The sequence below is a fragment of the Kogia breviceps genome, chromosome 6 (genome assembly GCF_026419965.1).
Source record: "Kogia breviceps isolate mKogBre1 chromosome 6, mKogBre1 haplotype 1, whole genome shotgun sequence".
Classification (NCBI taxonomy): domain Eukaryota; kingdom Metazoa; phylum Chordata; class Mammalia; order Artiodactyla; family Physeteridae; genus Kogia; species Kogia breviceps.
This window is the reverse complement of record NC_081315.1, coordinates 21237778-21257354: the sequence shown is the minus strand read 5'-3', so window position 1 is coordinate 21257354 and position 19577 is coordinate 21237778. Positions and strand designations below refer to the sequence as shown.

The window sequence follows — 19577 nt, the reverse complement described above, 5'->3', positions numbered from 1 at the left end:
AAACATTCTGAAATACACAGAAAAAACTGTATCTCTGTATTTTTGCTGATTGGTCAACTATCTGCACTTCCATGTGAATTCGTTTGTTAAAGTATTAAGTCAATTAAGTCATTTGTCTCCAAAGGTGGCAAGAAACAGCTTCATCCCGTTGGAAGGAAGGGTTTGGAAAACAGGTAGCAAGTCTGCGGGGGGAAAGGAAAGAGTGAAATATCTTGACCTCTGCAGGAGTCAGTCATAAAGTAAGCTTTTTGGTGGCATAAAGTTCCAGGCATTGCTGAGTATAAGGTCTTTTTATTAACATTAATATCTCATAGCTCTCTACCTAATAATTGTCTATGCACAGAGAAAATACACAAAGACAAAACGTTTTAATTTCAGTAACACCACACTTAACATTTGAAAAATAGAACACAGTGTATTTATGGGAGACATACTATATATTTAGTCTACAGGCAATTCTTAGGCACACACACTTAGCACCATGGACCCATCGTCTGGGAAAGGCCTATGCTTGTGGAAGGAATACTGAATTTCGACTCAAAATCAGTGCTCCAGTTCTGGTTCTTCCATTTACTAACCGTGTGACCTGGGCCACCGCACTGACTAACCAGAACTTCTTGAGCAGTTGTTTCCCAGATGAGAGGAGCAATGGGGTTTTTGTTTGGTTTTTTGTTGGTTTTGCTTGTTTTGTTTTGTTTGGGTGCTAATGATGGGAGGGGCGAAGAGTACCCGAAGATGTGGTTTCGGTGTACCTGGAAAGAAGGATGTGAATGGCTGAGCTCCACCCAGTAGCGGGAAGGGGGTCCAAGAAGCCCAGGCTACGAGGGCTCCAGTGCGGGGCTGCGTCTCCAGGAGTTGTGTCAAACACAAGTCTCTGTTTTGAGAGGAAACTGCCCACGTGATTGACTGTACCAACACTGAAGAGGTAGCAAAGCAAAAAGAGGACACACATTAAAATCCAGTTTGACTGCACCCTGTTTTTCATTTAGGATGGTTCAGAAGAAGCAGATAAAATTCATGGTGTTCACAGAGCAGGCTAGTTGCATGCATTAATGAAGGAATGCATTAATAACGATGGAAATACCATTGCAAATAAAATGTGATAACTATTACACATCCATTTAAGGTAATCACTTGCCTGTATACATCTGTGTAGTCTTAATTTCCTTCACCCCATACAACTGGGAATAATAACCAGTGTGGGGAAAAAAAAGAATAAATACCTAGATTTTACAATGAGGAAATTTTTTTTTCAATCCAGTTTAACTGGATACAAAAATTTAAATACTGTAGATTTATTCACATTCGTTTCTCATGATCTAAGTCTCCTAATCGTGCCTCATGATATGACTGTGTATGTCCTTACACGTATGCCCATTTAACTTGTGTACCTGTCAGACAGCAGCTTCTCGTTGTTCAGATTAATTTCTTGAAACTTCAGTGAATGAAAAGAAACCTTTCTGTGAAATGTTCAGACAATACTTTGCCATTACCAGCAATGCTTGATAGAACGAACAGGAAAGAAAGCATCGAGAAACTACATCTTACGGTCACACACCTACTTTTCCCATCAGCTGATTTTCCCCAATGGTCTACACCGTCCGGCTGTTAATTTCCCCTCCGAGTACAGCCTCCGACTAGTGACTTGGGCTGTGTGTGAGGAGTTCTCTACCACTTTACCTCCTGTTCCTTAAGGACCAGTCCTTAAAAGTTGCCATCATTTGATTTGACTGACTGACACATAATTATAGAATCAAGAGACCCAATTCAACCCCCCATGTTTAAGTTATCCGAGACACCTGAGACCCAATTGTATCTTTAAAGATGTTGGGAGATTTCGTATCTTTGGTCAGGGTAACACACTCCTAATTCTCACCATCAACAATTCTCACTAGCAGGATTTTTTTTTACACATGTCAAAGCTTTCAAATGTCACAATTAATTAGAATTTCATCAAATAGCAATCTGCTGAAGAATCCATTCCAGCAGTCTTCTGTAAATGTCTCTCCTACTGGCTAAGAAGCCCATTTTAGCCAGCCAGGCAGTAAGGATGAAGAGGTAAGGTGAGGCTGTCTCATTCCAGACTTAAAATGAGCCCCACCTGAGGGCTTATTCCCTTTCCTTTGGAGGAGCACAGATTGTTAGCTGAAAATGCTGTTCTTGTTCCTTAGCCAGTCCCATCAGAAACAGACTGGACCTGGTCTCAGATTTTCCCCAGGCCGTGCTCAATTACTGTCGCCCTGTAGCCTCTCCAATCCCACCTCTGGTAGGGCCAGGTGTGAGGACCACTGGGTTCTTTTTTTTTTTTTTTTTTTTGCCGTACGCGGGCCTCTCACTGTTTTGTGGCCCCTCCCATTGCGGAGCACAGGCTCCGTACGCGCAGGCTCAGCGGCCATGGCTCACGGGCCCAGCCGCTCCGCAGCATGTGGGATCCTCCCGGACCCAGGTACGAACCCGTGTCGGGACTCTCAACCACTGCGCCACCAGGGAAGCCCCTCGCTGGGTTCTTTTTATGGAGACGTAATGTGTGCCACTCGGGATCCCGTAGGTCACTAAACCGGGACCTACCCCTTCCCCCTAACCCCTGTGCTTTCCTTTAAATGTGAGTGGCTGCATTCTCTTCTCTTCCTGTTCTTCCAGGAGCAGCATCCGGTGGGGCTTCCCCGGACCACGGGCCCCATGCAGCCCTCCATGCCCCCGGGCTCAGGCGGCATGGTCTCCGGAGCCGGTCCAGCGGGGCCCAGCTTCCCCGGCAGCCAGCCCCAGGCAGCCCTCGTGAAGCAGATGCTCATCGATCAGCGGGCCCAGCTGATAGAGCGGCAGAAGCGCCAGTTCCTGCGGGAGCAGAGGCAGCAGCAGCCGCCGCTTCTGGCGGAGCAGGTAACCCGCGCCGTGGTGAGGTCCGCGCGTCCGGTCAAACGCTTACTCGGTGCCTGGCGCCTGTGACGCGGTCTCCGCTCACGTCCTTCATCGAGAAATTCACAAGCCAGCATTTCCTGAGATCACAGAAGAGCCTGCAGAATTTAGGCCTTTCCGTTAATTAGGCTTTTTCCTAGAATGAATTAGTTTGTCCTGAAAAGACAGGCTTCAGCCATTCGTTTGAAGACCCAATTGCCAGAGGCCGGACTTCAGTTCAAGTCTGGCTCTTTTCTTCCGGCTTCTGGCCCAGGGGTCTGTAGAATCAGCATGGGGGGCAAGGGTGGAAGGGGGCGGGCTCACATTCTTCGTAAATCCTGATATTTCCAGCATGAAGAAAAAAGAAAATAATTCAGAGAACTTTGCTTCTTGGAGGAAAGTGTCAGAAGGAGCGATTGAGAAGAATTCTTACAGAATTGGTCATGAACAATGGAACAGGAACAATAGCAGAATAATAGGGCCCACAGAACTACCCGGAAACCTGAACTCGGGGTCACAGAAAGGGTGCAAACTTGAGAAAATTCCTAGCAGCTTTGAACACAGCTCAGGAAATGTTTGAGTTAAAGGCCTAACACAGAGAAAGCTTTACCTCAGGCATCTTTGACAACCCTTGACATATATAATTCCTCCAGCTTTGAAAGAAAGCCTTCCATGCGGGCTACTCCTCTCAGTTTCAGTTTTGTTTTTCGAGATGCCCGTGCCTGATTTCGTGTCATCTCGGGAAAGGCCTGAGGACTTCCCCCGGAGTCCTGGATGCCTCCCGTGAGGGCCTATCCAGCATGTCTCACCCTTCTATTATAGGAGACGTGAGGCTGTCATCTAAGGCTCAAGGCCCACAATTACCTTTCTAGAATGTTCTTAATAGGATCAGAATTTTGGAAATGTATTAAGCGTCCTCCACCATATCTATAGGAGAGGTTGTGTAGGACGCAAGACACGTCGAGGTCCTTAGTAACCAAGGGCAGCAGTTCAAAGTAACACCGGTCATCCCCCAAATTTGTACTGTTGAGCACAGTTCACTTATGTTCCCTTGTTCGCTTTTGTTCGTGAACAGCTGTGTAATTATCTCCCTTTTTACTGAGGTCAGTCAGCGGCCTGGCAGCTCTTGTACAAACCAACCTCTGTCCCTCTCACCCTGCTTAAGGTGTGTGACAAGGAACCACGCTCATATCTCTCAGACAGTGATAAATGGAGCTGCCGAGGGGAAGGTGGGCTTTGCAAATCCGCCCCTCAGCCAATCCCAGGAAATTTCAGGTGTGCCTGATACTTGGAGGGATGGTCTTTGATGTCTGTGCTTGTGACCAAGACACAAAGCGGAGTCGGGGTAACCAGGCCAAACTCAGCTGTGCCAGCCCAGGGGTGTCCCCACTCGGCAAAGGTCAGCCAACCCCGGGAACGAGGGGCAAGGCAGGAGACCGGGAGCATTGCTTTCACAGGATGCTGCCCACAGACCATGAGGTGAGAGAGTGCAGGACCCCTCAGAACCCGGGACACACAAAGACAGACATAGGGCTCCTCAGAAGAGATGAGGAAATGGGAAACTGCAAAAAAAAAAAAAAAAGAGCGTCATTCCTTAACGACTGTGTGTTCCGGGAGCTGAAGAGGGACCAAGGAAAGAACAGTTCACTCTGGGTCACATCCTTTGCTTATGGTGTGGTTTTGGAAAAAAAAACACCTAACCTCTCTCCTCATCTGCCAGATAAGGTTTTCCTAATCTCCCAGCCTTCCTCTTGACACTCAGCATGAGTGATGAATGTAAAACCCTTTGGAAACAGCACAAGGTGTGGATCTGCCACTTGACCCTGGTGTCACAGAAGGTAGCGTAAGAGCTGCGGCCCCAGGTGCCAGCCATCCTGTGGGACTAGCCCAGAAGTAAGTCAGAGGGATGTAGCATCTCACCTGCACCTGGGGAGAGTGCTTATTGATGCCGACACTTTAGAGGCTGAATGCGGCCATATCAACGCCAAGCTGATTTTCTTGGTCTCTGCAGGGGCGGTGAAAGCATCCTAACAAACACTTTCAGTTTTGCCAACAGCGTACTGGGAACACGTGGGTTTCCGGAAAGGACATGTGAGGGAAAACAGAAAGACTGGGGATATCTTGCATATCTTTGGGAACTTTCAAATGGTTCTCAGTGGACTTAGAAATCAGAACGGAGCAAGTTGAAAGCAGGTGTGAATTAACGTTTAATGCGTTATTCTGACAAGCACAGAGCGTGTCAGATCCCACCCATTCACACAGGTTCAACGGAATCTGTAAGTTTGAATCTGAAAGAAACGTTGAGGATCATGAAGTCCCTTTATTTTACACACAGAGGAGACTGAGAGCAGGGAGCTTCCATGATTTTTATTTCAGAGATCGCAGAGCTAGAGAGGAGCAGAGCCAGGACTGGCACCTGGGCCCCCTGACTCCTGACCGACAGTCCACCCCAGGCTACCCCAGGGCTGAGGCCCAGTTGCAAGTGGGACAGTTAAATTCTTACGTAATATGGGAAGTTTGGCTTCTGAGCAGCTTTTAAATGCTCACCTTACTCTCAGTAATGATCTTAGATTGCTGCCTAAAAGATTAGCATGGGGGCTTCCCTGGTGTCGCAGTGGTTGAGAATCCGCCTGCCGATGCAGGGGATACGGGTTCGTGCCCCGGTCCGGGAAGATCCCACATGCCGCGGAGCGGGTGGGCCCGTGAGCCATGGCCGCTGAGCCTGCGCGTCCGGAGCCTGTAACCCCGCAACGGGAGAGGCCACAACAGTGAGAGGCCCGCGTACCACAAAAAAAAAAAAAAAAAAAAGATTAGCGTGGTTTCTTGTCTACGCTGTGTCTATACAATTAATTCATTTTCAGTGGTTTCGTGCAAAACACCACAGGATGGGGTGAACAGAGGCCGTTCTTTTCTTTGGTTGCCAGTGCTGGCTGGCCTTGTCAAGAAAAAGAAAATTATAGAGCTGCCCAGGAACAAAAACAAGAGAAAAAATAGAAATAAACACATGTGTTAAGAAGTGGTCAATGTGTGTTATTTTTATCATGAACACTGTAAAGAGCGGGGCCCTTGTTGTCTGTTTTCCTAGCCCTCGCAGATGAAAGGTGCTTGATGCATATTCCACAGCTGCAGAGGAGGTTAGATGACATGCCGAAGGGCGTGCAGCTACTTGACGGCAGACCCAGAACGAAAACCCCTTGCTTTGCTCTTTCCACCTCACTCTTATTTTCTCTCCCTTTTCACATACAGCATGATAATGATCATAATAGCCTTCCCTGTATATTGTTAACAGTGCCTGCAGTGCAGAAGCCCCGTGACCGGAAGAAGAAAAACTAAAACGCAGGGCTCCTGGTGTACGTGGAATCCCACGCGGTTTCCTCAAGGCAGTAAATGCTGTATGTTTGACTTGTGGAGATGTATTTTGCAGGCAGGGTGGCTTCCTGGGAATAAAGTGAGCCTTTTTTTTTTAAATAGGCCCTGAGAATCCCATCTTCCTATACCCGAAGCATCTATTTTAGGTCATTAAAAGTTAGCTGCTTGTCCGTTTGAGCTCGGTACCCACCATGCTGAGGAAAGCACGCAGGCTGATGTCGGAAGAGCAAAGTCAGAACTGCCTCCCTGGCTACATACAGCTCCCTCATAAGCCAGCACGTCCACACAGCAGAAATGCTGCAGATGTTCACTGAGGATGTTTGCAGCAGAGGGGGCTCTGACAGCCGAAAACCGGAAGCACCCTGCACGGCCACCGCTCGTAGCATGGGCAGAGACATCGTGGGGTGTTCTTACGGGGGCAATATTACTCCACAGTGAGAATGAATGGACCCCACTGCAGGCATCACCGTGGTTGGAGCTCCCAAACGCGATGAATGCACGAAGCCAGACCCCAAAAAGCAGGCTCAAGTACATTGTCTCAGGCCGCTTCTCTGAAGCACGGAAGCAGATATAACTAACCTGTTGCTAGGCTGGGACGCTGTGCCCACGGGTCAGGTGAAGGTCAGTGGCTGGGAAGGGGCAGGAGGGGCTTCGAGCAGCATTCTGCGTCTCGACCCACGAGCGTGTTCCTTTGTGAAAATCCATCGCACGGGGCACGGATGCTACACGCTTGTGCCCTGACCTGTATGCGTGTTATTCTTCAGCACAGAGTTCAGTTTTTGAAAACCGCCTTCCTCAGAACAGCCAGGAGATCTAACTGTGCGTCTCCTCCCGCTCCTCCCGCCCCCCCCCCCCCCCGGCCCTCCTTGTCCTATCGTTTCAGCAGCTGCAGCCGCCACAGTTACCCCGGCAGCACCTCCAGCGGCCGCGCAACCCGTACCCAGTGCAGCAGGTCGCCCAGTTTCAAGGTGAGGCCGGTGCACACCTCTGCCATTGTATCCCTTCCAGTGGGCAAGTGTAAGTGAATGTAGAGCCAGTGACAATGCCACGGCTGCTGTGTTTGCGTCCAGGTAATATGAAAAATATTTAAGATCTGATGGTGCCAACCAGTCAGAATCCCAGGCGTTAACCTTTGGGTCGCTGGGCCCCAGAGAGGTCCCGGTGGGCCCGGGGCTGGGGCGGGGTGGCCGTGAGAGTGGGACTGGAGCAGCTGTTCTTTACCAAAGGTACGGAAGTATTTCGGTGGTTTAGCAACCAGCAAAGACATACAGGCGCCGACTGACCTAATTTCAGCCCTGTTTTAAGTCTGGATCGTCATCTCAGTGGCCGTGGGGAGGAGTGTCACACCTTTCTTGCTAATCCCAGCAGGTCAGCTGACCAAAGCCCTCACTTCCAGCAGCCGAAGTCAAAGAATCTGGCTTTCGGCAACCACTAATCTCTGCTGAACATAGAAGACAAATAGGGACTTGAGTTTGATTGGACTTTCTTGATCCTGCCGCCCTTTGCACAAATCCTGAATCACGGCCCCAGGAGCAATGGCCGCACTGTTTGTCTGGCGTTGCCATTCCTCTGTAAAGTAGAAGGTCCACTCAAATATCCATCCCTCCCATCTCTAACAGAGGGGGCCCCTGTGGGTCTTGTATGGGGTGGCGGATGAGTCTGAGGACCCTTCCCAATCTCATACACAGGAGTTTTCGGGGGGCCGCAGGGGTCATGAAGCAGCAGAAATCCTAATTCCTGTCCTCTGTCCTTTCTGAAGACCTAGATCAATGCATCCTAACTTCTCAAATGTTATCTATCGCTTTGACAATCTGCCAGAAGCTATGAAGCCCCTTGCACAGAAATATCCATATATATAAATAAATACAAACTTTGTGGATCATTTCACAAGTGTTACCCTTTTCCATAGACTGTGGGTGAAAATTTTGTGATCTAGGGTAGCCTTTTTCAGTCTTTGGGTTGCAGCACTCAAGTAGGTTGTGAAGATAACTGGCCACAACCAACATTTTTTAACGAAATAATAGAAATGACTGGAGTGTATCATAATTAGGGCAACTTTTGTTTCTGTCCTAAGCCCACATGTATATGTACTGTGAGTTGTGGCTTAAAGAGTCTGAAAGCCGCTGATGTTCACGGCCAGATCTCCCCGAAGATTGCCTGTGGACCCCCTGGGGCTTGAGCCGCTATCACCCCCTCCCATCCCTGGGACATTTATATCACTTCAGATCCCTTTGGACTCGACACAGGGAAGGACAAAGGGAATTGTTCTGTGCACTAAATTAGTGCCAATATTCTTTGAAGAAGTCTGTTTCTCGCTTGGTCAGGGGTGGGGAGGAGTGGGAAACTGTCATTGTCACATGCGTAGTTTTTGTTGCACACTCAGAGCCCTCTTTTGTACCTGTGGTTCTCAGGCTTGAGCCCGCGTCAGATCACCAGCACAGCTGGTTCAAAACAGAAGGCCGCCCCCCCCCCCCCCGCCCCAGTCTCTGATTCAGTAGGTCCAGACTGGGGCCTGAGAATTCGCATCTCTAACAGGTTCCCCACTGTAGCTGTTGCTACTGGCCCGGGGCCATCCTTTGGGACCTGGTGCTTTATATTATGAACTAATTTAAACCATTAAATCTGATAAACCTGGTATTGTGTCCCTTGAGTTTTCTAGGTTCATAACTCATGTATTATTTTTTGGAATACAGGGACCCACCAAAATTTAGTAACTCCTCTGTGTTATGAGTTATTCTGAATGGTTTGGGTCCAATTTAAAAGTTCTACTCTTTGAACTTTTCTAAAACCCCAAATCACAGGTAATCAACCTAAAAAACTTAGCTACACTTAGGCTAAACAACCAGTGACATTTTAGGGTTCCTAAGCTGGTTGATATAATTTTAAAATGTTTCTTCTGTATTTTCATGTATTTTACTGACATCCTAGATATCATAATGTTATGTATCTGGGAAAATAGCAAATTGATAGATAAAAAATGTTGTCCTTGGAGAGAAGTTCTGTTAGGAATAACTTGTCTGAGACCTACAGGTCCACTGACTACTAACAGTTTTCAAAGGTTTTAAAGACGAACTTTCTCTTACTGAGTTCTGTGTCTCTGGGCAATGTTACATGCCTAGGGGAAAAGCTTATTTTACATAAATATAGACTTCTTGTGAGTGAAAGTAGAACACAGACCCTTTTAGGGAAAAAATTGCATGTTACCGTCTCTGTTTGAATATGGAAAATTTTCTTTGACGTTGTGATGTTAACCAACAGAGAAGAAAATGAATTTGACTACAGTATCTCACAGTAATATCTGTTTTAGACAAAAATAAAAAAGAAGAAAAAGTCCATTGTTTAACATGTAGTTGTCAGATAAAGACAAGTTCATTCTTTGAAGGCATTTGAATTTTTTTCCTTTGTATATTTAAAATTACCCAAGTTCATAAAACCAGATTAATATGAGGTTTTTTGTTTTTCTTCGGTTGAAAATATGGTGCTGACTGCTGATATTAAAAGGTCCTTTTTTTTTTTTTAATAAGAATTACATCTGGACAGTGTAGTCCTTGACACCAAGTAAAAATAAAGGTTGGCTTGGATTAATGGTTCAATACTTTTTAAGAGGCACTGCAGCATTTTTGCGCTCTAAAGAACGGAAACTATTTCTCATTCACAAAATTAGTCCAGTCAATATCTAATCCCTCAACATATTTATTCTAAGTTACAGCAAAAACGTCCGAAATATGAAAGTCCTTTCATCTGTTTCCAGCAGCCTGTTTATGTAATTTGGGTCTATCCAATCAGTCTCTGAGTCAGCAATATTTTTCCCTTAAATTTTTTTATAAGCAACTCAATAACCCATTTCACCACAGTTGATCAGATGGGCTATGTAGTCAATACAAATTTAGTTGTTAAGGGCACAAAGCTTCATAACAAGATTGCAAGTTGCAATATATACCACCATCCAGTGTTTAATCGGGAACGTTTTTTTAAAACTCCACTTAGATACAATTAAGCAAAACAAAAAACTGAAACGTTTCTAGGGATCTCCCCCAGATCTTTCTGGTTTCCCCATAGTAACCATTTCATTGTTCAATGTGGCATGATATTGATCTCAAGCCACAAAAAAACTTGTCATAATCAAAATTCCCATAATTTTCTTTCTTAAAGAAAGAAAGAAAATATGGAGGCATATTTGCTGCCCAGAAATCAATAAACCCATCAGGAAGACAAAAACACACTTCAGTTATCTGCCAAGGTGCCAGGCTTAACAAGGTTACACTGTTCTCATCTGGTTTCTCATCCAGGTTCCAGGTAGGATCAAATTTGCTTATAGTATCGACTGGCTCCCATGCTGCACCTTTTTTAAATGTCTAGGAAAAAAAACTATTTTTCTTTTTTTCATAGACTTAATCATTAGCAGGGACACAGAAAAATCCATTTCTGCACACCTCCTAGCCCTTGACAACATTGATGGGTTCTAAGGGTGACATTTCTATTCTCTTGACTGGTTTAGAAATTTCCCGGAAACGTGTACAGAAGGACTCACTCAAACGTCTAATTAGAGTTGAGTGACTTGGCATTGATATTCTGGTCAGCTTTTAAGCAGCATCATTAAAACTGCCTTAGTGGACATTGCTGCTTTGAAGGAGTGGCCTTTGTTGGAGAAATGCATAAAGTTCATTGCCAAGTGGCAAATAGGAGGATGATTTCTTTTTCTAACTCGGGAAGCTGGCCAGTTCGCGCTGACATATTATGATTCAGAGAATCTGTAGCATGTGGAAGTCTACAGAGTGGATCCAAGAAATGTCCCATCTGTCAAAATAGCTTCTTAGCAGAAGTGATAGCCTTTAACCTCTCAAATCCTACTCAAGTCTTAGGGGAAATTAGCCTAATGGTCTTTACTGATAGTATTCTCTACTGAACCATATTCTACTTCACAAATAGGATATGCAGAGTGATCGGCCATTTCTGCCTAATTTGGCCAGGAGGTGAATTTCCTCTCACCTCCAAAAAGATGGTATCTTATTGGTTGAGGATGGCATCATATCAAGATGGGTGAGAAGTGATTTGTTTCTGAACTGTGAACGAAAATAATATCAGGGTATAGCAAATAGAAAAGTCAACTACAAAAGCCTGTGTAATGCATGGTCCCAATTTTCATGTGTCTATTTATATATTAATGTAAGTTAGCAGTGGTGTCATCCCTGGATGATGGGAATGACCTTAATTTTCATCTTTATGCTTTTCACTGTTTTCCAAATTTTTTACGATCAGCATGTTACAGTCAGAAAAATAATACTCTGTGTTTTTTAAATTTATTTTATTTTATTTATTTTATTTATTTTTTATTTATTTATTATGAGTAGCTCCTTTCACCTAAAAGAATTTTGTCAGTCCCAAAGAAAAGTCCCACAACTTGTTACCATGCATTGCTTGTAGAGGTGAGTGAACAGGTCTGTCCTTTTCTCCCTGCAGGGTCTCCCCAGGACATAGCAGCCGTGAGAAGCCAGGCAGCCCTCCAGAGCATGCGGACTTCACGGCTGATGGCACAGAACGCAGGCATGATGGGAATGGGACCCTCCCAGAACCCAGGGACAATGGCCACAGCAGCCCAGTCGGAGATGGGACTGGCCCCTTATAGCACCCCACCTACCAGCCAACCGGGAATGTACAATATGAGCACAGGAATGGCCCAAATGTTGCAGCACCCAAACCAAAGTGGCATGAGTGTCCCACACAACCAAGCCCAGGGGCCGAGGCAGCCCACCTCGGGGCAAGGGGTTGGGATGGTGAGTGGTTTTGGTCAGAGCATGCTGGTGAACTCGGCCATTACCCAGCAGCACCAGCAAATGAAGGGGCCGGTAGGCCAGGCCTTGCCCAGGCCCCAGGGCCCGCCGAGGCTGCAAAGCATTATGGGAACGGTCCAGCAGGGAACACAGAGCTGGCAGCAGAGGAGCTTACAGGGGATGCCCGGGAGGACTAGTGGAGAATTAGCGTCATTCAACAACGGCGCCAGCTACCCACTGCAAGCTGGCCAACCGAGGCTGACCAAGCAACACTTCCCACAGGGACTGAGCCAGGTGGTGGACGCGAACACCGGCACGGTGAGAACCCTCAACCCAGCCGCCATGGGTCGGCAGATGATGCCACCGCTCCCGGGGCAGCAAGGCACCAGCCAGGCCAGGCCGATGGTCATGTCTGGCCTCAGCCAGGCCGTTCCCGGCATGCCAGCGTTCAGCCAGCCCCCGGCACAGCAGCAGATGTCCAGTGGTGGTTTCGCCTCAAGCAGCCAGAGCCAAGGCTATGAGCGGAACCCCCCTCAGGACATGTCGTACAATTACAGTGGCGACGCAGCTGGGGCACCCTTCCCCAGCCTCTCGGACAGTGCCGATCTCGTGGACGCCATCATCAAAGGTGGGCCAGGGGACGAGTGGATGCAGGAGCTCGATGAATTGTTTGGAAACCCCTAGTCAAGAGGGGCCCCGGCAGCCACAACTCTAGTGGTGAAAGCTTCGACGGTGAAAAAGAAACGGGATGTTGCCTCATCCTTGTTTTTTTTTTGTTTATTTGACCTGCGTAATCTGAGCAAAACTGCAGCCGGCTGACAGTGGAAGGAAGATCCAGGTGCCAATCCTCAGCCCCGCTGGGCCTCATTTCACCTGACTTTCACACAGCAATCGAGACAGACGCCCCGCGAATCCCGCTGCGAGAGAGGGGGACGCACCAGAGGCAGGTGGGGAAGATGATTCTGTAGCCCCTCTGCTTGGTCCTCCCCGTGACCGTCCGGCCCAGCAAGAGCCGCTCTGGCCAAGACAGACTGCTGCCCGACGTGAGGTGGCCGTCGGCCCCCTCCTGGCCCTGGTCCAGAGTCTGTCGCTTTGGAGACACAAAGGAGAGAGAGCCTGGGACTGAGAGTCCCACGGAGCCTGCTGGGCGGTGGCCCAAGCCAAGAGCGCACGTCAGAAACGCGCTGAACTCCGGCTACAAGGAGATGTCGGGCTTCAAGACATGCCGTTGGGTCTGGAGGGTAGGTGCAAAGAACAGTGAGATGTCACAGGAAGACACAGGATCCTACAGGCCTGTCTCCTGCCCGTGATGACCCTCAGGAATTTTAGAGCCGTTGCCTCACAGGGTGAGCTTGGAGGAGGGTCCTGGCAGTCCTGGGCGGGCAGCCCTCTGCTGGTGACCGGGGTGGCCGTCACTCTGCGGAGTCGAGCTGGAGCCTCCTGAGGACCCACCACATCGTGGCAGTTCCCATCTACTCCTGGAGGCCGGGGATGGAGAGGCCTGGGCGGGACGCTGTGTGTCTGCTAGCACGGCCGCCTTTCTCCCCGGTCCCTGCCCTTATGCCTCCTCGCCTCTACCCCAGCCTGCCCTTGTGCCTCCTTGCAGACTAGCCGAGAAGAAAGGAAGCTTTTGTCTTTAGGGAGCCCGGGCAAAGGGAAAATAGGTGCAAGAAGAACTCAGACAATGCCTGAAATGCAAAGGTGACACTGGAGTTTTCTTTCTCTGCCTGGAACTAAGCGGGCCACTCACTCTGCTTCTGGGACACCGGGGAGGACTGGCCTGGACATCGCTGGCTCTGGCTCCCTTTGCGAACATCCTAGGGGTGACGCTCTAGAATCAGCCTGGCCCTTCACCCCTACGCACCAGAAAGACAAGTCTCAAACCCTGAAAGCGGAGGAACTGAAACAATCAATTGCTCCACTTGACACATTTTGATAACGAGAAGCAAGCAGGTATGATTCCTTTCCTGTGGGCAAAGTGATCCGCTCCTGAAGTTCTGTACAGTCATTCTCTTTGTAATTCGCTCAAATCTGCCCTAACTGGAGTCTGTCTGAAGGGATCCGTAACCGCCACTGTCGTAAAGCTGATCTCATCCGTCCTCTCCTCCCCTCCCACTGTCATGTTTTGGAGGCCGCGTGGCATAACCATTGTCCTGAGTGAGTAAGAGTGGCGTGAGCTTTCCTCCCGCCACCCCCTCCCTCCGCGTCCAAAAGGCAGGCTCGCTTCTGCGCGCTCACGTGTAACTCGCCCACACCAGAGCCCCAGCCCAGCCACGGGAGCCGGGCTGGCTGCACTGGGGGCGGGTCCTGGGAAGGAAGGGGGTTCGAGTGAAGAGCTGGGGCAGAGGATGCAGAGAGGCGGCAGGCAGGCAAACGCTGCCCTTGACTTGCTCGCCGAGTACCAAGGTCGTAGCCCTACTCAGCCAGGGGTAGGATGGAGAACAAGTGGGCCACCCCCGGGAAGAGGTGGTGGGTGGCGGGCCGGCTGTGAAGTCCCTGTGTGGGGAGGGACACTGCCAGCGAAACTCTTGAGTGGAAACAGATGAAAACCAAAAACAAACAGAAGAGAGTAAACAAATGAGAAGACACAGAATATATAATTACCTTTTTCTGAAAGGTACAGGAAATAAATGTACAAGAAATAATGAGAAACTGGAGGTGGCTGATGGAGGGGGAGGGGTGCTCCATGCTCTTTTAAAAGCTTCCTCCGAATGCTCAGTACTGGGACCAACGACATAGAGAGGTAGATTTTAACAAGGTGGTTTTGTTTTGTTTTTGTTTTTACTACGGTGCTGATGTATATGTAATGTCTAAAAAAAGTTATTTGTAAATAAGTTTTTACAATATGACAGATATCACTGGGTCTACTATCTGTAAAAAATATACATATAAATATATATATACTGTTTGTTTAAAATAGAGTATTTTTATTTCATTCCTTAACTCATCCTGCAGCAGTGGTATTGCACTTCCGATGACATCATGTTACTAATTTGTACTGTATGACCCATGGCAACTTCTCCATTTGATTCAGATTTTTCTAGTTTTCTGTTTTTACTTTGTACATTGAGCATTGCTTATTTCCTTTTAAGAAATGTACAGAACTCTGAAATGTAGAAATGAAGTGATGTTGACATACCACTTTTAAAGAAAAAAAACAAATAAAAGATCATTATCTGAACCAATCCGAAGTTGCGTTGATTTTAGGACTGTCACTGGAGCTCCAGCCTTAGTTAAGCAGATGGATTATGCCTGGGTTTTAATTGATTAACTGCAGTTCTCGTCTCAAAATTTTTAGATCATTATTTAAACATTTAAGTAACAGTGGAGATCAATCATTCCCAGCCTTTTTAATTCCACCACGCTACTAAAACGTTCTAAATTTGCACTCCAGGAGATGTGGCAAAGGTGAAAGAAGAGAGTCATCTATGAAGGGAATATACTGAACCCACTGGTAGACTCGGAACTATTACAATTCAAAGTCCACCTGGTTCACGCAGAGAACTTGGAAACTGATAGTAAACTTATATGAAAAGGAAGAAAACTCAAGGAATATACTGGGGGGAAAGTAACGATGGGCCTTGCCCCACTGTAACGAACACTGTCGCAACACACACACACCCATGTGTGGCTGCGTCTCTTTGGAGGACAGCCTGGCTTGACCAGCATCACCCACAGAGTTCTGAATGTGCTTAGAAGTTTGCATCCCACCAGGCTGACGTTCGCCAATGACCTGCTGGTGCAGGAGCCTGAGAGCCCAGTTAACTTGCCCGGACAAACCCTGAGATAGCATTTCTGTTCCAAGGTCCCCTGCAGGGTCAGGCAGAGGCTGGGACTATGCCAGAAGGTGCCCCCTTGCTTGGCTTCCTGCCTTTTTCTGCCCTGTTTCCCCTCCCGGGAGCCCTTTGGTGACAAATCACACCCATGTGAATCCACTCCACTTCTACAAGACCTGACCTAAGTCTTCCCATCAAACTTTACAAAGCATGGTAAAGCAACAGGTTTCAAAACTGTCTGGGTGAAGCAGAAAAAAAGATGCCACAAGAATAGAATAAGGTCATCATCAAAAATAGATCCAAAGCAAAGGTGAGTTTTAATATGTACAAACCAAGAGAAAGAATGAACTTGACTATGGAAGAGGAGGCCAGCCCTACCTGTGGTGGGCTGTGGTTCCAGACCAGCTGACAAATAACACCATGTAGAAAATAATGTAACACTGGGCTTTGTCCCAGTGATATGGGCTTAGTGACATGAGATCAAAAATGAACTGATTCGCGGGTGGGGATGGGAAGGCTGACAACAGAATAAAAACATGAAGTCTGAGAAGGGCTGAGTGCTACTCCTTGTCCTGATGAGTCAAAACCACATATTTTTATTTACTGCACTGGACGGATGGAATACCATTCGCCTTTAAAATGATTTCTTATTTATAATCGGGTTGACCTTTATAAAGTCCCAGCACAGCAAGTGTCTAACGGGGGAAGGAGGAGAATAAACATCTTTCCAAGAAGTCACTAGGCACTTGCCCTGTAAGAAGGAGGTATTTTATAGCTGAAAGTTAGGGAACATTCGAAAGCATTCAAGGAGCTATTTCTGCCTTTAACCATTCTTTTCAAGGAAGGTTGTATCTAGAGAAAAAGGATAAAAAACAAATGACCTGATATTTGTCCTTATTAGTGACTTTTTTGGCCACGCCTCCTCTACTTCCAATCCTGCCAAGTGCGAGAGGAAAAATACCTTGGAAGAGAGCAGAGCTGCTTGTTTGTGTAATCAGTCCTTTATCTTTCTAACTTATTTTTCATTTTAAGCTCTAAGGACATTATATTTCCATGCTGGTGTTCTCTGGACAAGTTACTACAGACACCTGTTTCATTTCATAAGAGGCGGAGGTAATTAGGGCAACATTCACACACTTGGAGCCCAAGTATCCCTGCCACGTCTAGGACAGCTGCTGGGCCAGAGCTAATGCTATGGTTCGTATCCCTACCTCAGATCCCAAGTCAAGGATGCAGCACTCAACATAAAAATCTTCAGAGCTACTGAGAATCTGACTTTAGCTTTTAACTTTGCTTCAGATATTGAAACTTGTATGACAATCATTTTCAAACAATCAGAAAAAAAGAATAGTACCATGAATAACTATACACTTACCAACTTGATTTGATACTTGTTAACACTTCACCACGTATGCTTCACATACATATTTTGTGGAACCATTTCAAAGTAAGCTATACACGCGCGGTCACTTTACCCCTCAACCTCCCAGCGTACCTCGCCAAAGAATTAGGGCATTTTCTTTCCTAGACACAACATCATTATCACACCTAACACTATTAATTCCCTAATATCTAATTCTCACTCCTTATTCAAATTGTCCCAAATGTCTCCCATAGCTGTTTTTTTCTAACCAGGATTTGATCAAGGATCCCACGTTGCCATTTGGGTTTTATGCCTCTTAAGGGTATCTTTTAATGCAGAAAAGTTCTTCTCCATCCCTTTGTTTATAACACTGACTTTCTGAGACAAGGAATCTGATTTCTAAAAATAAAATCAGTCAATTTACTAATATGTAAAAAATATGTATGTCGGATCAGAAACTCACATCTCCCTGGCCAACACGTTTGCTCCCTGTAAAATCAGTCAATTTACTAATATATAGAAAAAATGTATGTCAGATCAGAAACCCACATCTCCCTGGCCAACACGTTTGCTCCCTGTAACCAAATTATAGGAACTAAAATCGTCAAGAGGTTGCCTTGGTGACAATAGAATTGGAACAAAGGAAATAAATTCTATAGTTCAGATATTTTTAAAGATAAAAAGCTTTGATATGCGGGTGGGACCATCTTCTTTTTTCCACATGTTGTTTAACCAAACTCTGTGTGTGTGTCTTTGTGTGTGTGTGTGTATGTGTTTATAGTTTACATCTTTAAATAGTTCCTATTTAAATGCAAGATAGAAATTGTTTAAAAATTCTCGTGTAAGATTTGGAAAGTTGTGGGTTTTTTCCCACTTCCAAAGGATAATGAGTTTGCAGTAATTATGCTTTATGGTCAAAAATTTGCACTTTACCCCCTGGCGGGACACATTAAATTTAAGTTCTCCATGAAAAAAAAAAAATTGCACTTTCTCTTCCTTTGTTGTCTTCAATGTGTAAAACAATTAAAATGTCACAATACGAGTCACTATAACTGACTGAAATACTAAAAAGTAAAAAGACCATAGAATCATAGCATTTTAAAATATTAGCCCCATTTTACCTGAGAGAAAAACTGAGGCAGACAGCTACACGGCTGTGGTAGCATAGCCAGCGACTGGTAGAAGAGGATTAGTGTTGACTGGCCCTGGAGTCATCACTTCTTTTGCTGCACAACCTCTATGGTGAGCTGCCTTATCCAGGGTCAAAGAGCCAGTTAGTGGGGGAACGCTTTGTGCTGTTAGTTGATGACTCTCTTCTCTGACTACTTGATGTGTTTGCCTGACTTCCCTCACCAACTGTTGCATTCCTGCAACTAATAAAGTGGGTTCAGCTGCCTTCTCAGCATCTATCTGGAACTTTCCATCAAGAGAGAAGCAGTCTTAGAGGTGAGTGATGGCAGTGGTCCATGGAAAGCCCTAGACACAGACAGGTCAGGCTGCTTTCTCTCTACACCAGCAGTCATGACTTTGGCATGTGCTTCTAAAACCAGGGCTCCACACACTTCCACTGACGCTACGGAGCCTCCCGCTCAGGGCAAACTTCAGTTGTTAGACTAACAGGAAAATCTAAAGGGGATGTTTCTACAAAGCCATTTCAAAAAAAAAAGGAGACTTACTTCTTTTAATTGAACAAGTGGCACCATCTAACCTTTAGAGTGGAACCGTCTTCTGCAAGCGCTTGAGCAAAGGGAGGGGGAAACGTTAGAAGTACCTCCGTTTCTTGGCAACACTGAAGTCCAGGCGTTCATCCAGAAAGCTGTCTGCAATCCCCACATGCTTAGGACAGTCAACAGGGCCAAAACCCCCAGACCCAACCGGAAACCAGTGATCCTGCGGGCGGATGTGAGAGAGAGAGAGGTGATAAATAAACCGGGCTACAGGGATGAAGCTGGAGAGCCTGGGGCAGAACTCTCATTGTGGACACTGCCCGGCACTTCCATGTTTTTGCCATTTGAAAATGTTGATTCATCAGATAAATTAAAAAGGATGCCTAGCCACAGAGGTCAAGCGGCTCCTTTTGAACATTCAAAGGATTATCAAGGCTGGGAGGGATTATTTCCTTGGTAAATTTGGGAGATAGTGCAAAATGTTTGCAAGGATTTAAAGTGTGGTGGTCAAAAGAGTGCACACTTAGTGTACAGTTTTATACTTGCAATTTCCTGTCTCACACCTAATTGTGGAGGGCCTGGTGAGACTTGGCCTCAGGCAACATAGCCATCAGTGCTGTATTACTCTCAGGAACAGGAAGCTAATACGGACTCCATCCTGCTACTTTTTGTCTAAACACACAATTCTTGGGTGTTCCTTACCTTTTCTTTTAGCAGCTTCTGCGTATCCCCAGAA

The 19577-nt window shown here is 46.5% G+C and overlaps 2 protein-coding genes across 3 annotated transcripts in view; one reads left to right on the top strand and one right to left on the bottom strand.

Annotated features, from left to right (window-relative positions):
- Nucleotides 1–15218, top strand: part of MAML3 (mastermind like transcriptional coactivator 3) — a 422149-nt gene extending 406931 nt beyond the window's left edge. The window contains exons 3-5 of one of the 2 annotated variants that reach the window (XM_059067547.2): nucleotides 2641–2880; nucleotides 7148–7232; nucleotides 11725–15218. In XM_059067547.2, the coding sequence (XP_058923530.1) occupies nucleotides 2641–2880; nucleotides 7148–7232; nucleotides 11725–12719 (1320 nt within the window). In that variant the 3' untranslated portion in view covers nucleotides 12720–15218. The remainder of the gene's footprint in view (nucleotides 1–2640; nucleotides 2881–7147; nucleotides 7233–11724) is intronic. The other variant, XM_067035558.1, reaches the window with a different exon arrangement.
- MGST2 (microsomal glutathione S-transferase 2) overlaps nucleotides 12394–19577 on the bottom strand; it is a 38905-nt gene continuing 31721 nt past the window's right edge. The window contains exons 4-5 of the mRNA XM_067036243.1: nucleotides 18946–19064; nucleotides 12394–13891 (exon numbers count right to left, since the gene is read on the bottom strand). Of these exons, the coding sequence (XP_066892344.1) occupies nucleotides 13782–13891; nucleotides 18946–19064 (229 nt within the window). The 3' untranslated portion in view covers nucleotides 12394–13781. The remainder of the gene's footprint in view (nucleotides 13892–18945; nucleotides 19065–19577) is intronic.